Source organism: Tachyglossus aculeatus, chromosome 2 (assembly GCF_015852505.1).
Source record: "Tachyglossus aculeatus isolate mTacAcu1 chromosome 2, mTacAcu1.pri, whole genome shotgun sequence".
Lineage (NCBI taxonomy): Eukaryota > Metazoa > Chordata > Mammalia > Monotremata > Tachyglossidae > Tachyglossus > Tachyglossus aculeatus.
In genome coordinates, this window is record NC_052067.1 from 125,526,553 (window position 1) to 125,549,609 (window position 23,057).

The window sequence follows — 23,057 nt, forward strand, 5'->3', positions numbered from 1 at the left end:
CACATAGTAAGCGCTCAATAAATACGATTGATTGATTGATTGATCACACAGCAGACGTGGTGGAGCCGGGATTGGAGGAAAGGGTAGATCGCTCCAAAGCTATGCCAATTTCTATAGCAGTTGTGGGGTAACTATGGACCTTGCTTCTTAATCACAGGGCACTCTCCTGTGGCAACTATGGCACACCTTTCTCCCCCTCCACCCCAAAAAAAAAAAAAAATCAGCAGTGTTTGAGAGCACTTGTGCGCAGAGCACTGCACTAAGCATTGGAAGAGTACAGTAGAGTTGGCCAGCACGATCCCCGCCTTCAAGGATCAGCAATGTAGCCTGTTGGAAAGACTATGGATCTGGGAATCAGGGGACCTGAGTTCTAAGAGCAGCAGCATGGCTCAGTGGCAAGAGCCCAAGCTTGGGAGTTACAGGTTATGGGTTCTAATCCCGGCTCCGCCACTGATCAGCCGTGTGATTTTGACTTCTCTGGGCCTCAGTGACCTCCCCTGTAAAATGGGTATTAAGCGTGTGAGCCCCACATGGGACAGGGACCGTGTCCAACCCGATTTGCTTGTATCCACACCAGCGCTTAGTATGGTGCCTGGCACATAGTAAGCACTGAAGTACCGTAATTATTATAAATAGTCCATGGGGACAGGACCCAAAGGCTGCTTCCCGAGATTTGGTAAGGAGGTTAGGGAAAAGAATGAAACTTGTGACTATATGGGAAGAAGCTGTGCGTTTCAGTTAATTATTGACCTCAGAGGCCAAGAGCAGGGGTAGCTTTTAAGTCCTCATTTGGTGCCATCCACTTTAGCAAGCATAGGAAAGGTTGACCAGCTAATAAACCCGGACCTAGTTAGTGTCGGCTGGAGACAGGTCAAAAGCTAAATTAATTCATTGCTATTATCTCTGTGCTTATCCAAGTCACTTGATTGCTGCACCAACTTTGAAGAATAGCAGTCAGCAGTTACTTATAAGATTAAACACCTTTCAGTGAGGTAATGAATGTTTCAAAATGTACCAGTAAAAAAACTGGCACTTCTGAAAATCTTTCTTTGCATTATCTTTATCAGTTTCTCTTAGTTGTGGGCATTTGGTTTAACTGTACTGCAAAAATAACAGATGCCAAAAAAGTTGCTGAGCAAAGTACATCAGACACACTTGGGCAGTGGTTTAATAAATGCAAATTGTAAAAAAAGAAATAATAAGATGCACTTAAAAGTAACAGGTTAAAGTTTCCAGTTACATTTTTAACCAAGAGAGTTATTTTTCTAGCTTGCTTTTCTTTTTCTCTGGTTCATCACTGTTGGAGCTGGGAGCCGTTGTAGGAATGCTGATTCCCGGAATCTAAGGAAAAAGAAAGCCATCAAGCTATCATTCTAGCAAATTTATTAGATCAAAACAGAACGCAGAAGAGATTCCCTTTGCTGTCTGGGTGGCTCAACAAAAAGTGATTTCTCTACCCCCCTTCAAAACCCTCCTAAAATCACATCTTCCCCAAGAGCGCTCCCCTTCTTTTTACTCCTAGTCACCCTCCCCTCTCCGTCAACTATGACCTTGGCTGTGTACCCCTAAACGCTTTGACCTTCACCCCATCCCACGATACCTATATAAATAGTATTAGACTGTTTTCCCCTAGCCCTAAACTATTTTACGGTTAGCTCCTCGTGGGCAGGGAACAGGTCTGTTTGTGTTGCATTTTCCCGAGAGCTTAGTGCAGTGCTCTGCACACAGTAAGCATTCAATAATTATCACCGACTTATAGATTATGAAAGCCACGCTTTCATAATACGCCGCCCATGTTTAGGGGGTGAGAGGTGTGTAATTAGGTGCTGGGGAAGGAAGGCAGGTTTGCACTAAGTATCCCTATAAGCCCAATTGAGGAAAAGTTTCTGGCCACTAGCGTTTTCCCTCATCATCATCATCAATTGTATTTATTGAGCGCTTACTATGTGCAGAGCACTGTACTAAGCGCTTGGGAAGTACAAATTGGCAACATATAGACAGTCCCTACCCAACAGTGGGCTCACACAAGCATGCAGAGCAGAGTGGGGTCAAGCTTCCTGATAAAGATGTTTGAGAAGACAGACAGGAAACATCGAATTTTATACCAGTTAAATCACATATCTTTAACTTTTTTCAAATAGTATTTGTTAAGTGCTTTCCTCATCTATCTCTTCAGATAGACTACTTTTCCACCCACTGGGTACTGTTGCTATGAAACCCGGTGTTGTCTGTCTCCCCCTTCTAGACCGTGAGCCCGTTGTTGGGTAGGGATCGCCTCTATATGTTGCCAACTTGTACTTCCCAGGCGCTTAGTACAGTGCTCTGCACTCAGCGCTCAATAAATACGATTACATGAATGAATAAATGAATGAATGGTGAACCGCGATTGTCAGCTAAAGCACACGATCTTCCGCAAGTATTTCAACAGTTTAACGATGATATTTATTGAGCGCTTACTATGTGCAGAGCACTGTACTAAGGGCTTGGGAGAGCACAATACAACAGAATCAGCCGACCCGTTCCCTGCCCGTAATCAATCAATCAATCAATCAATCGTATTTATTGAGCGCTTACTATGTGCAGAGCACTGTACTAAGCGCTTGGGAAGTACAAATTGGCATCACATAGAGACAGTCCCTACCCAACAGTGGGCTCACAGTCTAAAAGGGGGAGACAGAGAACAGAGCATATGGTTTAGGTGCATTTTTTTTTTAGCTTACTCCCATTTCACATTAACTTATGTGACATGAATGCAGTGACTTTAGTCTATCCTTATAATAATGATGGCATTTGTTAAAAGCTAACTATGTGCAAAGTACTGTTCTAAGAGCTGGGGGGGGGATACAAGGTGATCAAGTTGTCCCACGTGGGGCTCACAGTCTTAATCCCCATTGTACAGATGAGGTAACTGAAGCTCAGAGAAGTTAAGTGACTTGCCCAAGGTCACACAGCAGACACGTGGTGGAGCCAGGATTTGAACCCACGACCTCCTGACTCCAAAGCCCATGCTCTTTCCACTGAACCACACTGCTTCTCTAGTGCTTTGCACACTGTAGGCACTAAGTACTACTGAACAAATTTAGAATTAACTATGTACCCATTTAAAGATGACCACTTTCCTCCTACAATTAAGTCATAATTTATCAGAACTCCCACCATTTCAGTTCGGGTCATTTGAAACCACAACTAGATTAAGGAATAATTACAGCAATTACATTTTAATATCAATGTCCCAGTTTGGTTCCTCAGGGAAGCCCCAAATTTAAACGTTTCCAAAGCCTGTTCTTTCCGTTCTCCCTGAAACCCAACTCTTTCACTTTCCCTCTTCCCGTCGCCTCTCTGAGTGAACTCACCTGGGGCTCCACCAACGCCATGCGTATTTTCTGATGCTGAAGGTTGGACGAATCTAACATGATTTTCACTTTAACTTTATCAAACATATGGAATGCTGTGTCTTCTACTTTAAGGGAAGGTATCTGAAACAAGGAAAACAATTTCACGCGGGTTTGTTCTGTTTTCCAAAACCGGGCTCCACCTAATTCCTTTGATTGCTTTTCTTTTGTAATACTACTTTATTTTTCCAGCTTTTAGAAGCTAAAAAAATATTACAGCATTCATGCGGAAGTTTAAGAGTGTTTCTGTTGTATTTGTTGACTCAGCTGGAGCTCTGGACAAGCTCTGGGGCTGTGAGCATTTCAAAAACTGGCATACCGAGAAGGTTAAGTTTACACTGTAGTAGATACCTTGCAAAATGCAAATAAAACTCACTCCATGAGCTAAAGAGATATCTCCTGGACAACAATAAGGCAAAATACTGTGTTACAAAAGAAAACAAAACTGGCAAATACAGACCTCATCATTGTAAGTGAGCTTCGGTTTTGGTTTGTCTTTCTCCTCAAAGAACACGGTTCCTTCTAAACCATACTTGGGGATTAGGACCACAATGGCATTCTTCCGTACAAACAAAATGTAGGCTTCTTCATTCACTATTCCTTTACTTTTGAAGAACAACTGTAACACGTACAAAATGGTTAATGAAGCTTTTTTTAAAATCATAAAGTTGACAACAAAGATCACCAAACTAAAAGCACTTTCCCATACAAATCTTTACATTCACATTTTTTCCACTCGAATCAACGTATGTGTCAAGCCAATTTTCAGCTTTAGGGCTTTTCTAATAATGATGGCATTTATCAAGCGCTTACTATGTGCAAAGCACTGTTCTAAGTGCCAAGGGGGATACAAGGTGATCAGGTTGTCCCATGTGGGGCTCACAATCTTCATCCCCATTTTACAGAAGAGGTACCTGAGGCTCAGAGAAGTGAAGTGACTTGCCCGAAGTCACACGGCTGACAAGTGGTGCAGCTGGGATTCGAACCCATGACCCCTGACTCCAAAGCCCGGGCTCTTTCCACTGAACCACGCTGCTTTCTCTACACAAATCATTCTTTTACTATTTTCCCTAGCAAACTGCAAATATTTTGTTTCCCATACTAAGCTCTTTTAACACCTTGAAGACTTGTAGGAATCTCCAATATTACATCTCTGCCGACTAGAGGGATGAAAATCATTTCATTAATTTATATCAATAGCAGATATTACTGATCTGTACTTTTAAAAAAGATGTTATTTGTTAAGTACTTACTATGGACCGGGCACTGTACTAAGCGCTGGGGCAGATACGAGGGAATCAAACTGAACACAATTCACGGTCCAGGTGGGGCTCACAGCCTTAATCCCCATTTGACTGATGAGGCAACTGAGGCACAGGCAAGTCAAGTGACTTGCCCAGGGTCACACGGCACTCATGTGGTAGAGCTGCGACTAGAACTCTGGTCCTCTGACCCCCAGACCTGTGTTTTTTCCACTAGGCCAGGCTGCTCTTCTAATTCTATTGTGGTGAAACTGGGAAACTGGAATTACAGTCTTCTTCTCTTTCAATTCCAACCACCCTGTACTAATGGCTTGTGTGGGTTCTAGTTCTTGGCCTGGTTGCACACATCAAGGCTCAATCCTTGACCAAGCAGTGACCGCTCGGGGCTGGGAGTTGAGGGAAGTGTTAGACCAGACGCTCAAGCGGTTTCCATGATACCAAAATCCATCCCCATAGCCTTGCTGGACTCCTTCTGCCTTCCTCCTTTCCCTTCTGAATTCCCCTCGCTTTCTCCAAACTTTTATTTCACCCTACTGAGATTCCTGCTACTAGTACCAAGGGTGAGGTAGGTAACGGTGGTCAGTCTATATGTGAAAATGCGTGAAAGTACGCGCTGGTACAAGCATGAGAGGTGGGGCTGCGAATGTGTTGGATTATGATCACAGTGCCAATAAAAAAAATAAAATAAGGTTTTATAAAAGAAATATCAGATCAGTGCAGTATGAGGGGAACCCATCGTGCCCGACTAGCTCAGGGCATGAGCCTCTTAATTTCAGGGTCGTGGGTATGAGCCCCACGTTGGGTGCTTTGCTTTTTCCAGGGCTTAATACAGTGCTAGCACTTAGCAAGCGCTTAACAAATACCATTATTATTATTATTGTCACCTGAGCCCAGGTGAGAAAGCAGAGAGGTGGGTGAGGTCCAGTTTCGAAGAAGAAAAGAACCACATTACTGTGGGAGTCCCTCAAGGCTCAATTCTGGGTCTACTCTCCCAAGCGCTTAATACAGTGCTCTGCACACAGTAAGTGTTCAATACATACCATTGATTAATTGAATGTTTCTAATTCTGCATCTCCATCCACTCCCTCGGAGGACTCAATTTGCTCCTGCGGCTTTAACTACCATCTTTATGCTGACAATTCCCAAATCTACCTCTCCAACCCTGATCTCTCTCCTCTTCTGTAGTATCCTAAATTTCCTCCGGCCTTCAGGACATCTCCTTGAGAAGCAGTGTGGCCGAGTGGATGGAGTGGGCATGGGAGTCAGAAGGATCTGGGTTCTAATCGCTACTCTGTGCGATCTTGGGCAAGTTGCTTCACTTCTCTAGGCTGCCGTTACCTCATCTGTAAAATGAGGATTAAGACTGTGAGCCCCGTGTGGGACAGGGACTGTGCCCAACTCCATGTGCTTGTATCCACCCCAGAGCTTAAAACAGTGCCTGGCACATAATAAGCGCTTAACAAATGCCATAATTATTACTATCTGGATGTCCTCCCCGCCCTAAAATTTAACATGTCCAAAATAGAATTCCAAACCCTGTCCTCCTGACTTTCCCATCACTGTAGACAGCCCCACCATCCTCCCATCTCACAAACCTGTAACCTTGACACTATCCTTGATTCACCTTTCTCAGTCAACCTGACGTCACCTGTTACAAAATCCTGTCACTTTTGACTTCATAACATCTCTACAATTTGTCGTTTCCTCTCCATCCAAACTCATACCAGCCTCCTCCCTGACCAGTCCAACCCCATTCCCGTCCATATTTTCACTCTGCTGCCCGGATGATTTTTCTAAAAGAAATGTTCAGTCCATGTCTCCCCATTCTTCAAACAAATATCTCTGCACTACACAGAAACTCTCTACCACTGGCTTTAGAGAACAATCAGCTCACCCCTTCCTACTTAACCTCACTAATCCCCCACAACAACCCCATCCCGCACACTTGGCCCTCAGTGTTGACAACGACGACAAATCCATTCCGCTGAGCAATTTTCCGCTCTCTCTGCGGATGTCAGTTACCTGCGTGTGGAACGCCACCGACGCTCGCTGGGCATACTGGGCCATTTTGTGTCGGAAATTGAGATTTTTACACAGATCCGCTAGTTTGTGTTTGTCCGTGAGCTCTGGATACGTTGAGTCCGCTCCGATCGCCACAGCCAGCAGCCGATGCACGATTATATCAGCGTATCTTTTGAGGGAGGGAAGACAAAGAGGAGCTGTGGTCTTTATCCGCAATGCCATGCCCGTTTACCTTGTTACAGCTTTTTCTGTTACCTATTATTTTTGAAGTACTCACTGCCTTCCTGTACACGTTTTATAACCAAAAAGATACACTTGTGGTTTTCAATAGGCTTTGATGGTGTTTGTAGCCTTCAAGATGAAAAACAACTTAAGGCCACAAAGACGTGGTTGTGAGATTGGAGAAGAGAAACGATTCACCTTTTAAAGTGTTCTCCAAATGGACTTTCTTTTTTCTTTTAAATTACCCTTCCCGCCTACATCACGCTAGCACCTCATGGTGTCTGGCGTTCTCTAGCTTTCTAGATTTTCATCGTTTCTGGCTTTCCCTTTCTTCTCACAGATCTTAGGTCTAACGTTCGAGAACCTGTGTCATCTCTCTCGTGGGCTACACCCTAACGGCTTTCCTACCACTTCTGGAATCCATCTTGTCAGTCAACCCTCCAGCCTCCCATTCTTCCCATCTCTGCCCCCCAGGGTGACTCTCTTCCTCCTTGGCACCGCTCAGCTGCCGTCTCATGTTCTCCGTTGTCAGCGGACACCCGCCCAGGAGCTCTCTTCGGCTTTACTCCCATTCCACTCTCGGAACGGTATCGCGGTGGGGAAGGAGGACTCGTCAAATCCCTCCCAGGACGGCAGGGCAGTTGGAGGAGGTGAGGCCGCAGGGGACGATTTCCCAAATGGAGCCTCTTTTGCTCTCCTACCCCAAGGGTAGTGGGTAGCAGGGACAGGGCTGCTGGAATAATCTTCCTCCCCCAGTTTTGGGATTCAAAATTTCACTTCATCACAGCCTGTCCACTTCCCTGAGTGATCACATTCACATCTCTAGTCAGATTTTGCCAGTTATTACTATATAGGCATTCCATTTGATTCACTGAGATTCTTCTGAATTGCAATTCAAATTCAGCAACAATTGACCTCTCTCGGTCGCGAATACCTTCTGATGGGTGAAGTGAAGTGTGTGTATATCGGGGAGGCTAAGCCATAATGATGAAAATCATTATCCATTCCGGAACAGAAATAGACAGCTTGCATCATGCAGCGGGTGGCCAGTATTCGCAGAAGAGTGTTTAAATATGGGAAGCTAGGATATTCTGCACGGTCTAATGACTCAGCCAGAGCCTTTGCTGAATCCGTCTTAACGTCCAAATCCTGGTTAAAACAAAAAAAAAGGGAAGAAAGAGTTGTTCAGTTCTGCCACAAATCCTTCGACTTGTCAAAACAGCACTTTATCGTACGTTGCTGCCATCTACACCAGCGTCACAACAAAATTTGGGTTTCAAGGGGTTCAAAATTACATATACTAATATGTAATTATATGTAACTAATTACATATAATAATAACATGCCTCTTTACCACCAAATAGGCTAGGGCAAACGAGACCTAATCAGGCCTAATCAGCAGAAGTAACAGATAAGGGTCACGGGGAAGCAGCATGGCCTAGTGGAAAGAGCCCAGGCCTAGCAGTCAGAGGACCTGGGTTCTAATCCCAGCTCCACTATGTTTGCTGTGTGACTTTAGGCAAGTCACTTCACTTCTCTGTGCTTCAATGACTTCATCTGTAAAGTGGGGATTATGATTGTGAGCTCCACATGGAACATGGACTGTGTCCAACCTGATTAGACTGTATGTATTCCAGCCCTTAGTATGGTGCCTGGCACGTAGTGCTTAACAAATATAATTTTTTTTAAAAAAAGGTGGAGAAGGGGACTGGCATAAGAGTTACAATTATTAAAAATAGCTAAACTACTAAAAGGTTCTGGAGATCACCTGATTGTGCTTTAACACAGGAACACAAAAAGAAAGTGAATGAAGAAAATTAGGATAGTGGGTGAGAAAACTTTTTAAAAAAAATACACATACATCTACAGACCAAAAACCAAGTGGGAAGTGCAAGAGGCAGGCGGAGTGATGCTAGTCGAGGCCCAGAGCAAAGGTAATTCATGATTAGGGGTTGTGATTTTGCCTGACATTTTTCGGTGGTATTCCCCGGTGATAATCCCAGTCGGAATATCTTTCTGATAGGCCTAGCAGCAAGATGTCTTTTCAAACTCAGTGCAAAAGATCCCATCAGCTTCCCATCTGGATCAGAAACAGCAGGCATTTACCTTAGACTTAGCGGCCTTAACAAGGATTTCATAATTGGACGGAGGCGGGGCAGGATGTTTTCGGAGCAGGGCGTGCTCAGAAAACTCTTCATAAATTTTTTCTGCAACAGAGATATTGGCGAGTAACATAAATTCTTCCACCATGGAATTTGTTTCTCTGTCAATGGAAAAGAATTACGACGTCAGAAAGAAAGCACAAAATGTTTAGAGTAATGGAACGAAAAACAATTTTAGTGCCAACATCTTTACTAGCACCTTGCAGGATGAATGCTGAATCTATGAGGTGGGAGGAGAACGTCTACCTTGGGTTTAAGGAAAATATGAAGGAAGTCTAAGTTCTTTCTGTTTCACCGGGAGTCTGATGGAATACACTGACTTGTTATTCTAACAGTCTGAATGAACCTTGGCTGGGAAATCAGGCATCTGCACTTAGCCCCATTCCAAAGTGAGCACGAGCTTTGGAAGGTTCCCTGATGTAGAATATCCACTGAATCAGTTCTTTGGAGCCTTTCATCACATCGTCATCATCAGTGGCATTTATTGAGGGCTTACTATATAATAGGCAGCGTGGTCTAGTGGATAGAAAAGGCTGGGAGTCAGAAGGACTTAGTCCAAGTGCTCTGCACATAGTAAGCGCTCAATAAATATGACTGAATAACTGAATGACCCGGGTTCTAATTCTGACCACGCCACTTGTCTGCTGTGTGACCTTGGGTAAGTCGATTAATTTCTCTGTGCCTCAGTATCCTCATATGTAAAATGGGGATGGAGAATGTGAGCCCCATGTCGGGCAGGGACTTTATTTGGACTTTATTCATCCCAGCACTTAGTAGAGTACCTGGCACATAGTAAGTGCTTAACAAATAGCACTACACTACTATTATTATTATTGCACATGGAAGAGTACAATACAACAGGGTTGGGAAACACATTTGCTACTATGACCTTTCACTGTGAGTAAAAGAGAGGGCGCGCCTAGACCAAATCTCAAGAGAATGAGTAAATATAAACTCCCAGAGAGGCTAGTCAATCCTTTTTTTCCTTCAGTCTGTATACTTTCTAGATTACTGTAATTTCTAAAATGTTTTCCTCATCACAAGGAGGTGACAGACATGAAAAGCTCTATCACACACAGACTTCAAGCTCAATCTCCTTAACAATGAGATCTTCAAGGCAATGTGTTTTCTGTTCGCGTCACATTTCTTTATCAAGCAATGTACTAGCTCGCACTTATTTTCTTTCTCTGTTCAAAATCTGTTCCATTTTAGATCGTCTTTGGGACTAACAGGTCCAAATATATTAGGAGGCGCGCTTGGTCAATGCTATTTTGGAAAAAGATTTGTAATACTGGAGGAGAGCTTTTGGAAAACCAGAACAGCTCTTGGGGATCTGCTCTGCTTTTGCAAAACACATTTCAAAGTTTCCTAAATGTCTCACTTCTGCAACTCTTGGGTCTTTCCTGAACCGAAGTCACATAGACTGAATAACAGTTTTCAACCAGAAATACCAGGATCAGCATGTTAGGGAAGCCCCAGCGGAGCTGGATTTTACTCAGGGATGAGAGGAACGGGGAAGATAATGTATCCCTCGGCAGTCCAGGCCCAATGCCCGGGCACCTTGGAATTCCACGGTTTCTCCGTGAGGCTCAGGTCAGGCACCTGCTTCAGTTTTTTTTGGGGGGGTGGCTCTCTCAATCCAGAATGCCTCAAGAAAAAAGCAGGGGCGCTCAGATGGTGCTCAGTTCTCTGCCACTCTGGGGTGGGATTCCACGAAGTCAGGACACAGACATAGGAAACCCCATTTTGGGGTTTCTTCTGTGCTGACATTTGATTAGGAAAGCAGCGTGGCCTAGCGGATAGAACACGGGCGAGGAAGTCAGAAGGACCTGGTTCTAATCCCAGCTCTGCCTCTTCTCTGCTGGGTGATTTGGGGCAAGTCACTTCACTTCTCTGTGCCTCAGTTCCCTCATCTGTAAAATGGGGATTAAGACTGTGAGCCCCACATGGGACAGGGACCATGTCCAACCCGATTTGCTTGTATCCACCCCAGCACTTAGTACAGTGCCTGGCACATAGTAAGCGCTTAACAAATGCCATGATAATTATTATTATTTTCTGTGCCTCAGTTACCTCATCTGTAAAATGGGGATTAAGACTGTGAGCCCCACATGGGACAGGGACCGTGTCCAACCCGATTTGCTTGGATCCACCCCAGCACTTAGTACAGTGCCTGGCACATAGGAAGCGCTTAACAAATGCCATGATAATTATTATTATTCTCTGTGCCTCAGTTACCTCATCTGTAAAATGGGGATTGAGACTGTGAGCCCCACGTGGGACAGGGACTGCATCCAACCTGATTTGCTTGGATCCACCCCAGCACTTAGTACAGTGCCTGGCACATAGTAAGCGCTTAGCAAATGCCATGATAATTATTATTATTCGCTGTGCCTCAGTTACCTCATCTGTAAAATGGGGATTAAGACTGTGAGCCCCACATGGGACAGGGACCGTGTCCAACCCAATTTGCTTGGATCCACCCCAGCACTTAGTACAGTGCCTGGCACATAGTAAGCGCTTAACAAATGCCATGATAATTATTATTATTCTCTGTGCCTCAGTTACCTCATCTGTAAAATGGGGATTGAGACTGTGAGCCCCACATGGGACAGGGACCGTGTCCAACCCGATTTGCTTGGATCCACCCCAGCACTTAGTACAGTGCCTGGCACATAGTAAGCGCTTAACAAATGCCATGATAATTATTATTATTCTCTGTGCCACAGTTACCTCATCTGTAAAATGGGGATTGAGACTGTGAGACCCACGTGGGACTGGAGACTGTGTCCAATCTGGTATTGACCCCAGCGCTTAGAACAGTACTTGACACAGAGTAAGCGCTTGACAAATACCATTGTTATTATTATGGTTCAAATTCACAAATGGCTGATACATTTTATGCCACTTATACCTCAACTGTGGCTACTGCTACCCAATCTCAGTTCTTTGCTCCAGCAATGCATGGAACTACTCTAACTCCAGATATGTACGAGTTTATATTAATAGCTCTGAAAGGAAGCCAAATTAATCTTCAACTCCCCTAGGTAGTATGGCTCCCTTACCTATTCCTTTACATTAATTACAGTGACCTTGCCAACCCACCTGAAATGCTTGTCTCTACTGCAGCGTGGCTCAGTGGGAAGAGCACGGGCTTTGGAGTCAGAGGTCATGGGTTCAAACCCCGGCTCTGCCAATTGTCAGCTGTGTGACTTTGGGCAAGTTACTTCACTTCTCTGTGCCTCAGTTACCCCATCTGTAAAATGGGGATTAAGACTGTGAGCCCCACGTGGGACAACCTGATCACCTTGTATCTCCCCCAGCGCTTAGAACAGTGTTTTGCACATAGTAAGCGCTTAACAAATACCAACATTATTATTATTATTATTACTGCCATTCCTGGAGGCTCCAGATCCCCCTGAGATCTCAGGTGCAGAGCTAATAATAATGATGGCATTTGTTAAGCGCTTATTATGTGCCAAGTACTGTTCTGAGTGCTGGGGAAGATACAAGGTGATCAGCTTGTCCCACGGGGGGGCTCACAGTCTTAATTCCCATTTTACAGATGAAGTAACTGAGGCACAGAGAAGTTAAGTGACTTGCCCAAAGTCACCCAGCAGACAACTGGTGGCGCCGGGATTTGATCCCATGACCTCTGACTCCCCAAACCGGGCTCTTTCCATTGAGCAACGCAGCTTCTAATAGATGAAGGGACTGGACAATATACCGCCGCATTTCACTGCACTGGGTAAATAAAGTGAAGTACCAAGATGTGGTTGGCCTCAGAGGACTATATATTGAGGTTTCATTTCTTCTTGGACTCACCTGAAAAAAAATCAACCCATATCATACCGTAAAAAAAGTTCACTTTCCAGGGTATTCACACAAAGTCTAAATAAGCAGTCCTAGCAACAAAACTATATCTGGCTCCCGTTCACACACAGAACTTACTTCAGTTCCTTTGTCTGTAGATCTATAGGGTCGTGGGTTTCACTGTCCATATGAAAGCGGACTTCGGGGGAGGAAAGCGTCAAAGCTCTAAGAAGAAAACAAAACGAAACAAAAAGACATGTAGTCGCCTGACCAAACAAAGAGCTGGAAACCTGGAAATAATTCATGATGAGAAGAGTCTACCAAATGAATACAGCTGCTACTTTTCATGCGTTAGTGCAAGGCTTTAAACGAGGTTCTGTCAAATGTCACGCATCTCCACTTAAACTCAATGATCCCAGTTTCAATTTTAAAAGATTAAATCAAATAGCAGTCCCTTTTCAATGCTCGAAACGGAGGAAGGCACCGATACTTTCAAGAGGCATCAGATGTAGCAAATACATGCCTATTTTCCTGTAGGGCAGGTAGTCATTTCTGAACTGTTTTGCATTCAACTTCATTAAGTCTCAAGCCAGTTTTCTTTGCCCACTAAATACAGGAGAAGCTCAGTGATATATCAGCCAAGTGGTTGAAGGTTGAACATTCACGTGAAGGAAATAAGGAAAAAGGACACAGTTGTCTTTCTGGAGTATAAAGGATTTCTTCAGTCCCAGTTTTGACAACAGAGAGGTATCCACTTCCTGACTCTACATGACACTTCCTCCAGCTCCAGGCATATTTTACTCCTTGTAAAAGTGAGCGAGAGTCTCCCTAAACTGGGTTATTTATAAAATGATCATTTATTCCCTTAGCTCTAGGCTAGGCTCCTCATTCTCTGGAGTTCTGTGTGGCTGACAGTGTCACTGGTTAGTGACCTATTACGCTTGCCTCTCAGATGGGCTGAGGGAGATTTTCCTTTCTGCTTATCTGACAAGGGAGAGGCACCAATGATGGCAGACTATTAATTCTGAGGGTCTCGGCTCCAGAATGACAATTTCAAGCTTTCTGGAAGACTTAACGTGCTTTCTTTACTCAGAGACTCCAACTGTTTATTTGTGGAGCAGCTTTATTTTTGTACTGATAACTGGGTTTATTTAAAGTGCTTAGGTACATTATACGGGCATACGTTTCTACAAGTGAACGTTCACTGATTTACTTCAACCTCGAGAATCATATTCTTTAAGAAGCAAAATTGATGCACTGAAAGCTAAGTGGCTTAAGCAGGTGATCTCTCCAGGAAGAAAAGGCTTTCTCCCATTTCCTGATTCCTTTATTAAGTTATTCTCTTTCATCTCTTTTCCAAATATTCCCACAAATCACACGAACTATGAGATAGCAATTTTAGACAAAATTCCATCAGGAATCAGTAATTTCAGACTTGCATCAGCCAGTGAGAGGAAGAGACTTGACAATACTGCAACTGATCTGACATAAATATCCATATTTTGTGTCCAGATTCTTATAAGCATTCTTTCTCCAGCGCTTAGAACAGTGCTTTGCACATAGTAAGCGCTTAACAAATGCCACCATTACTATTTCTTGCGCCTAATACACTTTTTAACAGGGCCAAGAGAGCAGTTTATCCAAACGTCATACTAGACAAAGCCAACATAGAGAACAATTTACCCTTTGTCTATTCTTTGTTTTTTCAGAATTTTGGCTAGTTTGTTCAGGCCACGGAGACTTGTGGTGATTTCATCACGCATGCTTCCGGAATCAATTCTCATCTGCGCCTCAGCGTACGTAAGAGATGCCTGGAAAAGAAACAACGTAGTCACGTAACAGTCATAAATGACAGCGGTGGCTTTGGAGCAGAGTTGCCCCATCCTACCTTGACTAAAAATCACAAATTCATTACGTCTAAGCAAAATGGGTGACAAATTCTGAGTCAACAAAGATTGTCACTACTCAGCCGAACTAACGGATGCCAATGAGGCAGAAGTCTACTAAGTCAAAGGGAACTGGCAGTTTTCCAGCTAGAGAGGTTAAGTTTATCCACTAGAATGGAAAGAGCACAGCCCTGGGAGTCAGAGGACCTGGGTTCTAATCCCAGCTCTGCCACTTTACTACTGTGTAACCGTGGACATATCTGTCTCTTAAATTCTCTGGGCCTCAGTTATCTCGTCTGTAAAATGGAGATTCAATAACTGTCCTCCCTCCTGCTTAGACTGTGAGCCCCATGGAGCACAGGGACTGTGTCCAATCTTGTATCGACTCCAGGATTTAGTAGAAAATGCTTAACCAATACTACAATTATTATTATATACTGGACAGAACCATGTTGCCTCTCTATTAGGCCTTCCACGATGAAGCCCCTTTTCCCCGGCTCGCTCTCCCTTCTGAGTCATCTATGCACTTGGATCTGTGACTTTTGGACATTTGATCAATCAATCAATCAATCGTATTTATTGAGCGCTTACTATGTGCAGAGCACTGTACTAAGCGCTTGGGAAGTACAAATTGGCATCACATAGAGACAGTCCCTACCCAACAGTGGGCTCACAGTCTAAAAGGGCAAGACAGAGAACAGAACCAAACATACCAACAAAATAAAATAAGTAGGATAGAAATGTACAAGTAAAATAAATAAATAAATAAATAGAGTAATAAATACGTACAACCATATATACATATATACAGGTGCTGTGGGGAAGGGAAGGAGGTAAAACGGGGGGATGGAGAGGGGGACGAGGGGGAGAGGAAAGAAGGGGCTCAGTCTGGGAAGGCCTCCTGGAGGAGGTGAGCTCTCAGCAGGGCCTTGAAGGGAGGAAGAGAGCTAGCTTGGCAGATGATATTCGCCCCACCTCCAACCCCACAGCACTTTATGTACATTCCTTTAAATTATTTATTCATATTAACATCTGTCTCCCCCACTATACTATAAGCTCATTATTGGCAGGGAACGTTATCTGCTAATCTCATGTACTGGACTTCCCCAAGCACTTAGAAAAGTGCTCTGCATATAGTAAATGCTCAATAAAAACCTTAAGGCCCACTTTTCCTTGTCTCCCACTCCCTTCTGCATCGCCTGGACTTGCTCCCTTTGCTATTCTCCCCTCCCAGCCCCACAGCACCTATGTACATATTTGTAATTTATTTATTTGTATTGATGTCTGTCTCCACCCCCCTAGATGGTAAATTTGATGTGGGCAGGGAACTGTTGTATTGTACTTTCCCAAGCACTTAGTAGTGCTCTGCACACAGTAAGTATGACTGACTGAATGAATGAATGAACTGATTGATTGAGGGATTTGGGCAATGTTCGTTTGACAGAGCATTTCTGTTAAACAGCATGACGAGATGTCAGAAAAGAACATTTTTGCATAAGTATTTGGCACCTGACATGTCTTGGATACCACAACTTGAATTTTCATTAATGTAGGATTCTTTCAGGAACATGACCAAATTATGGGCAGCCTCTGTAACCTCCTTCCTGACAGAAAAGGTCTCTATAAACCAATAAGAAATGGATTCTAAAATTGGTTCCAGGTAAGATACCCTACTTAAATGTAAGAGATGTGTAAAAACAAGGAAGAGATGTGTAAAAACACTATTCTTCGGGAGAAAGTACACTCAACCCCGAGCCACTCGTGCTTCATTTAAGCAAGGCTGTGGCTTTAGATAAAATAAGACCTGAGTGTATAGAAAGCAGCTGACCTTTCCCAATATGTTCATAAGCCGGCCACTGAAATTATGTGCCGGGACTTCCTCATCAAATCACAGATATTGTCTGATCAGTCAGTGGGATCGATCTGAGTGAGGATGGTACAGACCCCCCCATAACAGTAGCCGACTTTTTCTTTCCTGAAGCAGAACTAGAACATACACAAAAAAGACCAATGAGAAAATCCTCAATTCAACCTGAATATAAAGAGCTTTCTATCAATCAATCATTGGCATTTATTGAGTGCTTGCTGTGTGCAGAGCAGTGTACAAAGCACTCAGGAGAGCATGATATAAACAGAATGGTAGACATATTCCCTGCCTAAAAGGAGCTTCCAGAATAGAGAGACAATTTACAGACTAAAAGCAGCTGTATGGCAACCTGCAATCCCACTTAGGTCTGCTCTGTATGGCACATATATCTAGATATATCACTTTAAATAACTCACCTTTGAATTAATAGCACTTTTGGTAAACCTGGTTTTGAGAATTTCTGCATTGTGATTCATTTCCCAAATGCAGGAAAATGCTAGCCTGGAAAAATCACACAAATTAATAACCCAGATTTGAGAAATTCAACCCACTTAAGTGGCAAATAATGGGATTATGAAAAAGCACACAAAAATACCTGTCCACATTAGATCTTAAGGAGCACAAGTTAGAGCTAAGCAACTCTGGAACCATATCAATCCTCTGTAAGAGACAGAATAAAGACTTGTATTTAATACATATATGTATATTCATTTTTATCCAAGGGTGTATCACGGAAAAGAATGCCATGCAACTTGTAATAGAAAACAGTGACACCACATTATTATATCAGAACACGAGTGAAACATGTTCCTCTCCATCCCATTCCCATGTATATAGGGAATGCACATATTCCCCGATTAAGAGGCAGTCTCTGTGGTGCTCCCCTCCAAAGGAAAGCAGGTTGGGGCTAGAGCAGGGAGCTTTTGCTCTACTGTGGTTAATGAAGGTATAAAATGACTGTTAATTGTCTCTGCAAAAGTGGGGAAGAGAGATCACTTCCTTCTTTCCACTACATTCAGACTGAAAGAATTAGAGAAAGAGGCAGACACTAGGCATTTACACTTTTACATAAATATAAAAATTGCAGGAAAGGGAAGAAAAACAGACAAAAATCGAGGTATACATGAATGCTATTCATTTTAAGAATGAATTGTCATCCAAAATAAAATTAAATGAACCTTTAAAAATATTGCCCTAACTCTACTCAGACTGCTTTTTTTGGTCAATCATTTGGGTTGAATCAAAGTCCAACTGAACAAATGCCAAGAGTGCAGACACACGCAGCTCATTCCTTACTCCCAGAGCATCTCAAATCATTCTCAGTTAAAAACAATGTCTTCATCAAAACACCACTGAAAAATACACTATATCGTAAGATGAGATGTTTACTTTTTCACACAGGTACACAGTCGTTCCTCTTCTGGCAGATTCTTGATCCAAAGCATTTCCTGGACGAATAAAATGACTGACATCGGCAATATGTACACCGACCTTGGAAACATAGCAAAAACAGAAAGAGAAAAAGGTGTAATCATTCTGAAAAGTTGGTTAGCCTTTCTTGATGGATTTCAAGGGAAAAAAAAATCCATTAAATAGAAATGTGACATAGATCTCCCATTTAACCCAATGACCCCAGTATGTAGTTTCTCTAGGAAAAACAAAAGTAGCCTTTGGCTTCCCATGTACAAAACTCCTTACGCGGTAACATATATTCTTTTAGAAATAAGAAATAAATACCTCTAGATTTCCATTTTCCAGTTCTCTGCAATGCAAAGCATCATCAATATCAGTACATCCCGGAGGGTCCACGCTACAAACACACAGATGCCTCAGATCTTCTCTGTTTTTCATGTCCTAGAATATGCCAAATTTATTTTTAGAAAACATTCCTAAAGGTACAAAGGTATAAAAAGATCATGAAAAAAACAGCTCAGTTCCTCCAAACTGCAGCGTTTTGTCAAAATAAGGATTTTGCCCATTTCTCTCACCTCAGTCCAAGAGTAATGACTAAGATTCATGTTGTTTCCTTGCATGAATACAGACAGTGGGCTTATGCAACATTTTTAACTTTAAAATAAAAAATATATTCCTCTTTCCTCTTTTTTTTGCCAATTCAAAAGGGTCAGAGAATTGTCTGATTTTTAAGAGTATCACCCCACCCCAATGAATACAAAATCTCAAAATAAAGGGAAAAAAAAAGGCTCCAGGCCAGAAAATAAACTCTTCTGGAGAAGCATCAGCTACTAGAATCAATTCATTGGAATAAAAACAAAAAATGTGTTTGTTTTACCTCTCTTGGAATTTATTTTACCTTTCCAGTAATACTCCAGGGCATCTTTGGCAGGAAGCTGAGGACAGCCTGGGAGAAAGGCTGATGGGGGACGTCATGTTCAAGAAGGAGCACTTCTGTCTCTGTCTCTTTATCTCCAACGGTGCCTAAATTTTTTACAAAGTGACCCTAAAAACAATGTTTTCATCAGGGTTTGTATTTCACAGCTATTTCTGCTCACAGATTTTTGATGTCTATTTTTTAAATTTACCTATACAACACACACACCCCCACACAAACACGTACCACTTTAATGTTTTCCAAGTGTAGCAAACTCAAATTTCTCATTTATTCCTCACAACTACCTTGTAATAGGGTTCAATACTACTCCCTCTGAGCAAACACAAAAGGGTAGTGATATATCTTTCTCTGCCCAGGGCCTAGCCTAGACTAAAATCCAGAGCATGCACGTGTAATGCCAGTATTGTAGCTGTTCATGATTCCTTTCTGGAAAGGCACGGAATCTATTTTTCTTCCATTTACTCACAGAAAATACATCAATAACTTTTTCCCCCACCTCACAAAATTATCCCATGGTTGTTGATTCCCACATGAGACCAGCAGTGATATTAAGGAGGAACACACTTCGAAGATGAACAGAGAGTTGTGAGTCCCTGAGCAAGTCACTCAACTACTCTGTGCCTCAGTTTTCTCATCTGTAAAGTGGAGGTTAAATACCCTTTCTTCCTCCGTCCCACCCCCAGGCCCCGCACAGACAGTGAGCCTCACGGGATACAAGGAACTGGATCCAATCTGCTTCTACAGTGTTGATACCATACCTACTAAAGTGTTTGGCACACAGTCAGTGAGTAGCAAATACCATAATTATTATTAAAGTGGGGGTAATTTTCCTTACTGTTGGTCACAAGGGACCTTTCCTGTTGTCAACTCTGGATTTATCTGAATTTACTGACTGTTTTTCTCATTTACTGAAAGACACAGATGCAGCTTAAAAAAAAAAATCTGGAAGAATTGCCTAGTCTCCAGAGGAAAGCCCCTAAATTGTAAATTTGAAGCTCTGAAATGGAAAACCCAGGTGATTTTGTTCATAGACCTAAGTTATTTACAAAATACAAAAGTAACAAAATTCCTATATGAAAAGTTTAACTCTGTTAACTTAGGAAAGTCCAGAGAACCAAGATCTCTGGACTGAGAGAATAATAATAATGACAATTGTATTTAAGCACATACTCTGTGCTAAGCACGGGGGTAGATACAAGATAATTAGGTCAAACACAGGCCCTGTCATTCATTCAATCGATTTATTAAGCACTTACTGTGTGCAGAGCACTGTACTAAGCACTTGGAATGTACAATTCTGGAGCAGATAGAGACAATCCCTACCCAACAACGGGCTCACAGTCTAGAAAGGGGGAGAGAGACAACAAAACAAAACAAGTAGACAAGCATCTTATGGCCCTAATAGTCTAAAGCACTCTGATATCCAGGAAGAGTTCTGCTACTCATACTGTTGTACACTGTTCGGCTGAATTTACTTGTTATTCTTTCCTCCTGTGACTGCCCTTCTCAAGTCTTCCCCCACTTTACAGAGTAAGCAGCCTGTGGACCAGGGTTTATCTGAATACGCATCCCTGCATTTTCCCCCTGTGCTTAGTGCTTCGTACATTCTTCGTGCTTAACAGTCATAATTTCTACTATTTCGACTGTCATGGTGTTGGTGGAGATACGAGATTCCTAAATGTCGGGGATTATTGCTTGCAATTTATCCGGAAACTTGAGGGATTTTTCAGGGAATTCATTCATTCATTCAATTGTATTTATTGAGTGCTACTGTGTGCACAGCACTGTACTAAGCGCTTGGGAAGTACAAGTTGGCAACATATAGAGACGGTCCCTACCCAACAGCGGGCTCACAGTCTAGAAGGGGGAGACAGACAACAAAACATATTAACAAAATAAAATAAATAGAATAAATATGTACAAATAAAATAGAGTAATAAATACATACAAACATATATACAGTTGCTGTGGAGAGGGGAAGGAGGTAAGGTGGGGGGATGGGGGGACACTAATGATATAAGATGTGTTCATACAAGTTTCATTGGATTCTCTGCAGATTCCGTCTCGACACGGACTGATACTTGTTACCTACATTAAGGTATACAAGAATATTACTTACTCCATTATGCCATAAAAAACCCTACAGACAGTAAGCTCTTTGGGACCAGAGATTGCACCTACCAACTCTGCTGTACTGTATCGTACTTTCCCAGTTGCTCAGTACAGTCTTAAACCACAGAACAGATACATTAAGCTAACAGAGTACAGGAAAATAAACTCCAAGGGAGGGGCTTTTCTCTTTTCATCGTGATGGTATTTGGCACTCAGCTGATTCTCTTCATGAGTTTCTATTATAGGGCTTTCAGTACAGCAGACTTGACAACATCACTTGTGCACTGTGTGACCTTAGCCAAGTTACTTCCCTGTGGCCCAGTTTCCACTTCTGTAAAAATGGGAATTAACTAACTACCTGTTCTCCTTCCCCACTTAGACTCTGGTCTTCACACAGGACTGTGTCCAACCCGATTTGCTAGTACTTACCCCAGTGCTTAGTATAATGCCTGGCACACAGTAAACACTTAACCGATACCGCTCTGCCCACAGAGCTTAGAACAGTGCTTTGCACATAGTAAGCGCTTAATAAATGCCATTATTATTATTATTATTATTAAGTTCTCAATTAATACCACTGATGAACCGATCCAAAGGCTTAAAATCATATTGTAAAATAAAATGCCAAACAAACTTACATTAGGATATCTAGAATTTCTGGGCCAACCATCGATAGCAACAATAATTCTCTGTCCATCTAACGTGGAGGCTTGCCTGGTTTCTATTCGAATTCGAGGGATCCTTCTATCGGCAGGTGTGAAGAGATGCCTTCTTGCCTGGAGATATCAAGGAGAATGGAGCTTTTTATTGAAAACAAATGTAAGTGCTGAAAATATGACATACAAGAAATGGCATTTTCACTCACCTCTTTAATAAGGGACTTGGAAAGCATACCACAGAACGGTCTCCAATTCCTTTTTATTATTCCCACCACTTTACCAGTAGGCCTTAACATTTTCTCATTTACCGCAGTCTTCAGCTGAGTTTTCAAAAAGAAAATGGAATTAAGTCTTCAGTCATCTTTACCATAAGAAAACCACTGACCTTGCACTTCAATGGCACAAATACTTAGGCCCTTAAATTATGACATCACAACAAAGAATATTACCTCTCTAGAATTCTACAAGCACAACAGGGTAACTAACACCTGAGGCTTTATTTCAGGACATGTAACCCTCTCTGAAATGCAATCGTAGCAGTCTTTTAAATTACAAATAATTGGGAAAACTGAATTTCAAGAAACCACCAAGTTGTTTTGTAACCTGTCCATAAAGAAATTTAAAGATAGAGTGGAAAACCAGTTTGAACCCGTACGGCGTTTTCTTTTTCCTCTTCCAGCTCCAAATCATCTTCATTTTGTCCTTCATCAAGCAAGACGACAGAAGATGGGGCCACCCACTGATTTTTTGCCAGGAGCTCCACAGCAACGATATCTTCATGAACTGCTCGATTTAAATTTTTAAGTCCTTGAATAATTATCTGTTTAAAAAATTGAAAACACCGTTAATAGTCCTGAAATTAGGCTCTGAATTTTTTTTTGGATTTCCCTGATATTACCTCCAGTTCTAAGCCCTGATTAATTTGGTAAAATTTGGGTTACATTTCCAAAACTCCTGCTTATGTTTATCTTCCCTTGGTTACTCATCGCTCTCCCTTCACACTCTACCTTGGGGCGTTCCTAGCCACTCCTTTGTTTTCTCCCCCTTTTCCCACCATCCTTCAAGGAGGGAGAAGTCTAGAGGTAGTAAGATGAGAGACAAAAATCAATTCTGTTTCAAACTCATATAGCCTACCGCTCACTTCCCGCCTCCCCTCAACCTATGGCCTATTGTGGAAGAATCTAGCTGCGAGCAGCTTCTACTGCCGATACCCAGCCACCTAACTGCCTCCATTCCCACTCTGGATAAATAACAGATGGACCACTCCTCCCTTGACTCCCTCGGGAGGAATTTTCTGGATTAGGAAATTA

At 42.5% G+C, this 23,057-nt stretch overlaps 1 protein-coding gene across 1 annotated transcript in view; it reads right to left on the reverse strand.

Annotated features, from left to right (window-relative positions):
* Window positions 1-1,144: 1,144 nt before the first annotated feature.
* DIS3 (DIS3 homolog, exosome endoribonuclease and 3'-5' exoribonuclease) overlaps window positions 1,145-23,057 on the reverse strand; it is a 42,405-nt gene continuing 20,492 nt past the window's right edge. Inside the window, exons 6-21 of the mRNA XM_038767812.1 lie at window positions 22,403-22,567; window positions 21,954-22,067; window positions 21,727-21,864; window positions 18,938-19,084; window positions 18,364-18,480; window positions 18,016-18,117; window positions 17,222-17,286; window positions 17,043-17,127; window positions 14,557-14,684; window positions 13,012-13,098; window positions 9,005-9,161; window positions 7,833-8,047; window positions 6,677-6,845; window positions 3,853-4,011; window positions 3,354-3,476; window positions 1,145-1,341 (exon numbers count right to left, since the gene is read on the reverse strand). Of these exons, the coding sequence (XP_038623740.1) occupies window positions 1,258-1,341; window positions 3,354-3,476; window positions 3,853-4,011; window positions 6,677-6,845; window positions 7,833-8,047; window positions 9,005-9,161; window positions 13,012-13,098; window positions 14,557-14,684; window positions 17,043-17,127; window positions 17,222-17,286; window positions 18,016-18,117; window positions 18,364-18,480; window positions 18,938-19,084; window positions 21,727-21,864; window positions 21,954-22,067; window positions 22,403-22,567 (2,055 nt within the window). The 3' untranslated portion in view covers window positions 1,145-1,257. The remainder of the gene's footprint in view (window positions 1,342-3,353; window positions 3,477-3,852; window positions 4,012-6,676; window positions 6,846-7,832; window positions 8,048-9,004; window positions 9,162-13,011; window positions 13,099-14,556; window positions 14,685-17,042; window positions 17,128-17,221; window positions 17,287-18,015; window positions 18,118-18,363; window positions 18,481-18,937; window positions 19,085-21,726; window positions 21,865-21,953; window positions 22,068-22,402; window positions 22,568-23,057) is intronic.